The 10000-nt window shown below is 34.7% G+C and overlaps 2 protein-coding genes and 1 long non-coding RNA gene across 3 annotated transcripts in view; 1 reads left to right on the plus strand and 2 right to left on the minus strand.

Annotated features, from left to right (window-relative positions):
- LOC117434840 (homeobox protein Hox-B3a-like) overlaps nt 1-3927 on the minus strand; it is a 62955-nt gene extending 59028 nt beyond the window's left edge. Inside the window, exon 1 of the mRNA XM_034906783.2 lies at nt 3615-3927. The gene's annotated coding sequence lies outside the window, so the exon portion shown is untranslated. The remainder of the gene's footprint in view (nt 1-3614) is intronic.
- The window catches only part of LOC117434847 (uncharacterized), an 8261-nt gene extending 702 nt beyond the window's left edge, over nt 1-7559 (plus strand). Inside the window, exons 2-4 of the long non-coding RNA XR_004549101.3 lie at nt 1-123; nt 5796-5963; nt 7442-7559. The exon at nt 1-123 is cut by the window's left edge and continues 110 nt beyond it. This is a non-coding gene — a long non-coding RNA (uncharacterized LOC117434847). The remainder of the gene's footprint in view (nt 124-5795; nt 5964-7441) is intronic.
- hoxb7a (homeobox B7a) overlaps nt 7349-10000 on the minus strand; it is a 5101-nt gene continuing 2449 nt past the window's right edge. Inside the window, exon 2 of the mRNA XM_034057518.3 lies at nt 7349-7733. Within this exon, the coding sequence (XP_033913409.2) occupies nt 7462-7733 (272 nt within the window). The 3' untranslated portion in view covers nt 7349-7461. The remainder of the gene's footprint in view (nt 7734-10000) is intronic.

The raw sequence follows: 10000 nt of genomic DNA on the forward strand, positions 1-10000 counted from the left end.
TCGTATATGTAAAGGGTACTGCTTTTATAACTACCTCCTCTGGTTTCTAAGAAATTGTATTTACAAAGACGAGACAAAAAAAAACCATAAATCGCCATGAAGGCTAATATGATGTTTTAAAAGGTAGGTCTTTTTAATTACAAACTTTGTCAGGTTAAAACGGTGTAGTAGGCGCTGATATACATTCCATAAATGAAATTTTAAAAAAAAACAAAAGAAAATGGAGCTTGCACAATATAGCAAATATACATATAATAATTTCTAAACAACCGCAGTTCTAAATAATGTTGTTAAAAGTTATGGCATAAGGGGGAAGTATAGACTTATTATGTAATCATAATTATTTGTATCAAAGTCTGGTCCACATTGAAATATATATATATAAAGATTTAAAAAAAAAACATTATGTTCAATTTGTGGTTATGTTTCATTACTGTAGCTCATTTCAGAATATATTTCAATTTACGCGGTCTAACTAACAGAAACAAACACCAAATTGCTACCCGAAACTGTAGTCTTTCAATCAAATCAAAGTACACGATTCCTACAAACCAAATAAATAATTCATTTTAGATCACCTTTAAATAATTTGAACAAAAAAAAAACGACATCGTATTTAACAAGTAAATGATACAAGTAGATGATTTGTGTGATTTATACTACCAATTTTACAAACGGCAAACAAAAACTCTGAACATATTCAATAAATCTGATATGGCCGTTCATATATTCTAAAACACCAACAAAAACATGGATTTAAATCTAATTACAAAAATAGAAAAATATATTACAAAAACACTAACAATAAGAAGGTCTATAATTCCAAACGCGCTCTGCAGAATAGCGGATAATCATAGCATACTAATATATATATATATATATATATATATATATATATATATATATATATATATATATATATATATATATATATATATATATAGTTTTTGTTTTTGATTTGCCATTCCCAGCTTTCTGAACTCACACGAACTCATGCCCCCCCTCCCTCCCTCCCTCCTTCCTTCTCTCCCTCTCTCCCTCCCTCCCTATTTGGTATTGACACTTGCTAATATTTCGTTACCATGCGCTTCTGTGCATGTCAACTGTTAAATATTTTATAGCCTCGGTCTGCAGTCTACAGGGCTTCCGTTTGCTGCCGAGTAATCGTCCATTTTCGGGGACGTCTAGAAGGAAATCAAACAGCCTCGGTAGAGTTCCACGCTTCGGTGATTAACCAATGATTAACAAAAAAAAAAAAGCTGACTGTAATTATATTTTAATAAGTTTAGTACTGAAACAGCCACCCACACACATCTCCTTTTCACAGTGCAAAAACAACACGTATATAGTAAAAGAAATAATTAAAATTGCTAATCCCTAGTTAATAAGCAGCTATTGATAGTTGGGTGTTATTGGTGTTAAACAGAGCCGCAGTCCACAACACGATATGTACACACTCTGGAGGGGAATACAAAATACAAATCATAAAAACACACACACGCACATACTGAAAATGCATATTCAATTTGCATGTATGTAATGACCTCTCTCTCTCTCTCTCTCTCTCTCTCTCTCTCTCTCTCTCTCTCTCTCTCTCTCTCTCTCTCTCTCTCTCTCTCTCTCTAACATTTCTCTCTCACAGTATTCCCCTTTAAAGTCATTTTATAACCCCCTCATATAACAATCAGAAACCCAGACAACTCCACCAAACGGCAAGTCGACAACAAACCCGTCTCTACTGTCTCAGCGCTAGGCCTCTTTATGGCCCTAGCCTTTCAGTGACTTCAAAAAGATTAAAAAAAACAGACTTTGGAATACCTAAAGAAGGTCTCAAGATCAAAGAATAAACACCAACTGCTTACATTAAAAAAAAATGAATAAACAGCCTCTGGTTTTTGCAACGGTTTAATATCAGTCAGAGGCAATCTTAGTGTGTCTCGTATATGCTGTTTTGTTTAGTTTGATTACTTTTTATTATCTGAGCTTTCAAATGTGTCAAAGCAAAACAAAACTACATAATATATTATCGAGCATATGTGTGTGTGTGTGTGTGTGTGTGTGTGTGTGTGTGTGTGTGTGTGTGTGTGTGTGTGTGTGTGTTTAAAGGGGTTATGACCTCAGTTCCTCTCGTGCCCTCACTGAAAGCAAATGGACGCTAGATGGCACCAAAGAGTAAGGAAAGAAAGTTGCACCAAAAAAACCAAGCAATACTGAATCTGCGTCACTGACACTGCCTGTAAACAGAAACACTGAAAACACACATCTAACGAGGAGATTGACAAGGTGTCTCATTATGTGGGAAAGGTACAATTATCTAAACATGTTACATTGCCGTAGGGGAAAAACAAAAAGGCTATATTTCAGTTTAACCTGTTGAGTCGTACACTGGCTATACTACCGGAAGAAAAAAAGCAAAGAAAACACAGAAATATTTTAAGTCGTGCTTCTTATTATTACTAAAACTGAAAGCTTAATTAAATCACACGTATCAGTCCATTGCTTATCATTCGCTTCTTTGTTTTTCAAAATTGCAACATGCATTTATCAAGGAGAGCAAATGCGTACTCAACAACTCAAATAATACGCTACAAGCATACTAGCATTTACACAAATACCTTGTAAAAACATGTGTTTACATACAGTGTATTAAATTATTTTAAGGACTGCTGTACGCTCGGCATGCATTCAAATGAATTAGATATTTATTTAAATGCATCACATATCCATATCATCCCCGTGAGCAGGTTGCATATTTTATTTTATTTTTTGTAATGTCACTCTGGATAAAAAATAGGGATACGAATGAGCCGAGATGCGGCCATCTGTGTTTTAAACGCAACCTCAAGATGTTTAAAAAAGCGAAATACCTTTCTTCAAAGAAAAAGCGGACGTGTGTGAAGAATTAAGCTGGCAGGACTTTGAATCTGATCTTTAAGGCGATGCATCACATTCTAAGAGTAATTCGGTTCGACAGAGGAAGAGTCATTTAAACTCAAGTTTATATAAACATGTCACTTAAAAAAACAACCTGCAATTATGTGTTTTTTCTAAAGATTATTATTATTATTATTATTATTATTATTATTATTATTATTATTATTATTATTATTATTATTATTATTTAATACCAGGGCACTTTCTTTTTCACCCTTCTCGTTTTTGTTGTGCGTAAAACGCCTTTTAATGGGTATCGGAATGTCGCATAGCGGTGCCCCCCCCCCCATGTAAAACCACGTAAAAAAAACGACCCAGGAGAGCGGAACAAAATCCAGTTGGCATCAATACAACCACACAAGCAGCGATATCGCTACCGCATTACCCAATAGCGTTGCACACCTACAGTCCGTAAACAAAGTCGGCACTCCGGATAACTTTTTAATAAACATCATTAAAGACGCGCCTAACTGATTTCAAACAGCCATAGCACCTCAAGCAGCATAGAGCTGTGTGCACGTATTGGGATATGAAATCCACATCATTTAAAATGAGTATAAATAGAGTATTCTTCATCATTGATTTAAGATAAGCTAAAAAAAAAAAAAAAAAAAAAAAACTTAGCCATAAAGCACATACAAAGAAATGATCAGATGATGAAATAAATAAATAACATTTACCTTTGCTGTTCCTTGCTCAGTCATGTGGAGTTCTCGATAATCGCTCAGTGTGTGTCTCACAGAGTGTTCCACTCAGGTAGCCATTATCGGGCGGCATCGGTCACTCCTGTCTCGCCGCCGCGGATATGCTCTCGTCTCATGTCATGTACATTTACAGAAACGAGCGAGAGTCCTGTCTGAGAAATGATACCAGCTCTACACAGGGCACGGATTACAAATACACCCTCCAAGGCAGCCACCACTCTCCAATCAGCTCCAAAATCAACACACATTAGCATACGCGAGTAAAGCATGAGGCTGGCTATACGTATATATATATATATATATATATATATATATATATATATATATATATATATATATATATATATATGCTGTTTTAATTAATCATAATGAAACTAAGTTTTTTTTCTTAAATTAAAAAAAGAAATTGAAAAGAATGCCAGAGCCTTTCCTTTTTTTTTTTTTTTTTTTGAGAGGACAGTGTTCCTACACACGGTTCTGTAGCCAAAAGAATGCTGCAGTAGAACCACATGGGAAATCATAAAAAGTTCATGTACACGGTTACTCGTCCACATGACGCGCCCTGACCAATCCCGGGACCGATCCACTCATAAAGTTCTCTCACAAAGTTGTAAATTTTCATAAAACAACAAGAAATTTATTGCATTTCTTCATGGCCCGCTTTAGCAGCAGTCTTCTCTCAGTCGCCATCTTTCTTTCTTCAGAATACATGCATATATATATATATATATATATATATATATATATATATATATATATATATATATATATATATATATATATGATTGATTAGAAATTAGCGATATTAGAATATTATCTAAACCCTACATTGTATTGTCTGAGTATGCACGTTTGCACCCTATACAGAATAGTAATAGTAATAATACAAAATACAGGAAATTACTTGAATCTGCAAGAAATATATATATTTATATATATATATATATACACACACAAACACACACACAGACACACACACACACACACACACACACACAGGAAAAGAACAGTTTAACATATATTTCAATTATGTACATATTCTGTATATGCTGGGTATATATTTTTCCCTTTTCAGATATTTTTAAATCACCATTCTTATTTCTAGACAGAAGTGCACACGTACACACGTCACTGGTACAAATACACGTATATATGAGTTTAATAAATATATTCAGTCCCTAAAATATGGAAAATTCATTAAAAAAAACTCGGACATTAGTTTCTGGATATTATACACACTATACGTTTTTATTATTATTATTATTTATTTCATACTTATTTGTTACAAAAACTCAGAAACTGGGAAGGAGTGCCGGCGATATAAATACGAACCGTGCCAGAACTTTGGCAGTACAAAGAGACCCTGTCGCGTTTCTAAGTCCAGAGACTTTTGTTTTTTGTTTTTTAGGATTAACCCTTTATGTATATAAAAATATTATATAGAAGTGTGACAAGCAGTACAGTTATCTTAGCATGTATCATTTCTGTCATGTATATATCAAAGAATGCACATTATATGAAACATAACCATATGTGTTCAACTGTAGTAAAATATATGCCAAATGAATATATAAAAGCGTGGTGTTTAATTAATACTGTGAAATAAATATAAAGCTTATTATGTAATAAATCTTTTTTTTTTTTTTTTTTTTTTTTTACCAGAACAACTTTGTGTGTCCGTGCGTATTTTCTTTTTTTTTTTTCTTCCTATTCTTGAATATCGTGTCAAATACCAGCTTTTATTACTTGTATATGATTGTGGGTATAACAATTCTCCGCCGTTTGTGTTGTAAATATAATTTATTTTAAGAAAATAAAAGTATATATATATATATATATATATATATATATATATATATATATATATATATATATATATATATATATATATAGCCTATATACAGGCCTATCTTCGGAGTGTGCATAACACACATCTCGTTTAAAATGTATTTTCTTTTACTCGATTCTTGTGGATGTTATTTTTTCGTGTTTTTATTAGTAGATTTTATTGGGAATACAAGCCAAGAATTAGAGGGAAATAAACGGTTTCTTGTGAAGTTAAGTAATTACTCTGACAAGGGCGTGTGCTGGTCGCTTTGCTTTAGAACGTTTGTTTTTCTCGAATCACTGTTATCCCTTCTGCTCTTTTTTTTTTAGAAGACGTTTCCGGGTTTTATTGACGCTGTAAAAGAAAGGACAACAAACAATAAAACAATTCACTAAGTTAGCCGACGCGACCCCAGCTCTGTCTCAGAATAAGGGCTGCATAGACAGACAGAGGACTTGCAAGCGAACGGACACTAAATGCTGAATTCGGAAATGAAGGTATGAAGCGGAATCATTTTATTTTTATACTGTTACTTTAAATCAAACAAAATTGCGATATTCTGCAATGTCTAGTTCCGATGTCTCTGTATATTTTCCCCATCTTCAATTGAAGGTGTAAGTGTGATACGAGGAAGGAGGGATAGTTTCCTGTAAAGCGGGATATGCAATATTCAAAATGGGTTTTATATAAATGCTACGAGTTTACACTGCATAGTTCATATAGACTATGAGGAATGTGAAATTAACAACTACAAAGATACGAGCATTCAGATTTTTAATAACCATGATTTTTGTTATTTTTAATTGTGTGTTACAGTCTAATATATATATATATTATTATTATTATTTATTTCTTAGCAGACGCCCTTATCCAGGGCGACTTACAATCGAAAGCAAATACATTTCAAGTATCACAGTATAAGTAATAATACAATAATACATATATATATATATATATATATATATATATATATATATATATATATATATATATATATATACATATATATATGCAGGCGTTTTTTTAGTACCGTCCGTATTGTCTACAATAGATGAATTAACATTGACAAAAAAATAAAACACACAAAAACGTCTGTGCTTTTTAAATATTTTTATTATTATTATTATTATTGGCAGAAAATGCTATCATTGTGCAACTCGAAAACACAAGTCGATTTTTTCCCACAATTATTTAATCCTTCACAACACACACACACACAAAAAAAGATATATAAAATGATTCCTACATCTTGTGGTCCACTGTACACTATAACACGTACACGAATAGGGACAGACTAATGTAAAAGGGAACATATTATCTGAATAGCACACACGAGAAAGCAAAATACACACACAATAACAATAACATATAGGAAAAGAACAGTTTAACATATATTTCAATTATTTACATATTCTGTATATGCTGGGTATATATTTTTCCCTTTTCAGACATTTTTAAATCACCATTCTTATTTCTAGACAGAAGTGCACACGTACACACGTCACTGGTACAAATACACATGGTAGAATAATGAATGCGGTATTATTATTATTATTATTATTATTATTATTATTATTATTATTATTATTATTATTATTATTATTATTAATTCCCTTTCTTTGTTTGAAAAAAAGGAAAGGCACGACCAATAATAACTTTCACATCAGAATAGAAACCAGAGGGAGAAAAAAAAATGGTGGGATTATTAATTGTATTTGTTTTACGTTTATACTTTTAAATAATTAAACTAGTAGGTAGACTTCATCATTTTTCTAAATGTATAAAACAGACAAGGATAGTATAGAATAGGTAGTATAGTGTGTCTCAGTGTTATACAAAGTGGGGAGAATGCGGTTCCCTCATTATATATATATATATATATATATATATATATATATATATATATATATATATATATATATATATATAATTTGTCTTGTGTTTCTTTTTCTGTTGGTGTGTTTTTGTGTTTCAGACCAGGGACGCTGCTTGCTTTCACTCCTCTTCCCCCTCCTCCTCCTCCTCCTCCTCCTCTACCCCAGGCTTGTCTTCGGTTGACGGGCTCTGTCCCGTGGCCTTGTTCTCCTTCTTCCATTTCATACGGCGGTTCTGGAACCAGATCTTGATCTGCCGCTCGGTCAGACACAGTGAGTGGGCGATCTCGATGCGCCGCCGCCTCGTCAGGTAGCGGTTGAAGTGAAACTCCTTCTCCAGCTCCAGGGTCTGGTACCGGGTGTAAGTCTGTCGACCCCTCTTCCTGTCTGTGCCTGTGCGGGAGGGAGGAACGGAGGGAGGGAGGAAGGGAGAGGGGGGTGCGACAGTTACACTGATTAAATAGAAAGTGGACACATTGGTAGTTTTTTATATACAAACCTATTATAAAGTAAGAATAATACATGTATAGCAATTCATGTGTCTATATTTATATAAATAGGCAACGTTTCCCATAAATGCTGTTCTTTAAAATGCCGGTTTGTTTTCTCAAAGTCTTCTAAGCTTCTGGTGCCCCATAGAGTTCACATAAACAGTTCATATCATTCTAAAAATGAAATGTAAAAAATTGTAACCAAAGGGTTAATAGATATTGTTTGCAGTAGACTCCCGTTCGGTCACACAGAACACTAGTGCCGAATTGTACCCGCAGTCACCGTCGAGGACATAACATTGAGGTGGATCTGCTTAATATAAAATATATAACATATAGCATAGCATATACTGTGTGTGTGTGTGTGTGTGTGTGTGTGTGTGTGTGTGTGTGTGTGTGTGTGTGTGTGTGTGTTTCTACTCATATTTAATCGAATTTGCATGCACACTGATTTGTTTTTCTGCTCGATGTTGTACACACTGCTTTCCTGGCCGGTGTTTGATGTAGCAGGTACACACCTCACTGCTAATCTCTGTATCGCTCTGTATTTGCACTAACCTCTGCGTGCATTATGTAAAACAAATCAATAAAGAGAGTCACATGAACTTTAATAAAATCAATATATGCACAGTGTGAGTTTGTGTGGGTGGGAGAGGGGCTGGAAATGAGCGCTTTATTCTTTTTGTTGTGGTTTTTAGACATCAAAAGAAATGTCCCGAAAAATATATGAACTGTTGAAAACCCCTAACAGTGTTGGAACGCACTGATTGAAAGGATGTGTTTGTGTGTGTGTGTGTGTGTGTGCGCGCGCGCGTGTGCGTGTATGCGTGTGTGTGTGTGTGTGTGTGTGTGTGTGTGTGTGCGTGTGTGTGTATGCGTGTGTGTATGCGCGTGTGTGCGTGTGTGTGTGTGTGTGCGTGAATGTATACAGTTCAATAGTTTACGATGGTTAAGATAATGTATGAGACACATTTTTTACTTGGTTTAGGAGAAAACGTTTAATGCATACGTATTTAGTTTAAACCCAACTTCTTCCTTCATGAGAGTCAATGCACACATGTATTGTATATGCGTGCGTGTGTGGTTGTCTGTCTGCGTGCGTCTGTCAGTCTTGTTGTGGTTTATGTGGTAATTACAATGCAACCACAATCGATCTTTATACTTGGAAAACAAATAAACATTTGCATTATAAAATCTAATATACGCCTGCCACTCTGCATAGCGAATGTCCCATTATAATCAATACCACATATTGCTATTGGATTGATTCTTGTACTTGTCTAATATAAGTGCATTGCTCTAATGATTTTCGTAGAGATCGTGTCTGAAAACATTTCCCTTTCTAGCAATGACGTTGATTAGAGAGTTAATAGAAGATTTGATCGTCCTGGTAGTGTGGAATTATACACGCATTTCATGATTGGTGTTTTTATCAAATTAATAATTTATTTCAGGACGTGTCAAAAAAAAAAAAGCTGTTCTTCAGCTCTGTAGACAGAAAAAATATTTGTATTTTATTTTTTTTCACTGCAGTTATACCTACTTTCAAACGCACACACACACACGCACACACACGCACGCACACACACGCACACACACAAGCACGCACACACACAAGCACGCACACACACACACACACACACACACTTATATATAACGATGTTCCATTCATTTCAGTCGAGCTCTAAATTTCCTAATTTGGGATAAAAAGTTAATGTGTAAGAGACAGCTGTTGGACAATAAAACGCTGCTGTGAAACGCTGGCTGTAAACCATGCTGTGTGGATTGCTACTAAATTGCAGTGAGTTAAGACCTGCTGAGGTATCCTCGTCACAGTTTAATGTTCGGGAGTATTTTACCGAGCAAGCTGATTCAAATATGGACCTCTCTCAACAACCATAATGTGTCGATCTAATTCAGTAAGCCAACGCTTATTTTTTGGAGTGTTCCGCTCTATCCCACTCGAGTGCAGCATCTCCCAAAGCCTTAGTTAGTATTTCACAAGCTGCCTGTGATCTGCAGTGAACAGCAAGTGCAATCAGAGGGCTCGTGTAAGCGTTACTGTATGCCCTTCTAAACGGGAATGCAAGACAGTATATGTACAGATCAAAAACCAACTGGATATCTGACGTAAAGCCTGTGTGTATTAAAGGCTGCGGGACTGGTCAA

Source organism: Acipenser ruthenus, chromosome 28 (genome assembly GCF_902713425.1).
Source record: "Acipenser ruthenus chromosome 28, fAciRut3.2 maternal haplotype, whole genome shotgun sequence".
NCBI lineage: Eukaryota > Metazoa > Chordata > Actinopteri > Acipenseriformes > Acipenseridae > Acipenser > Acipenser ruthenus.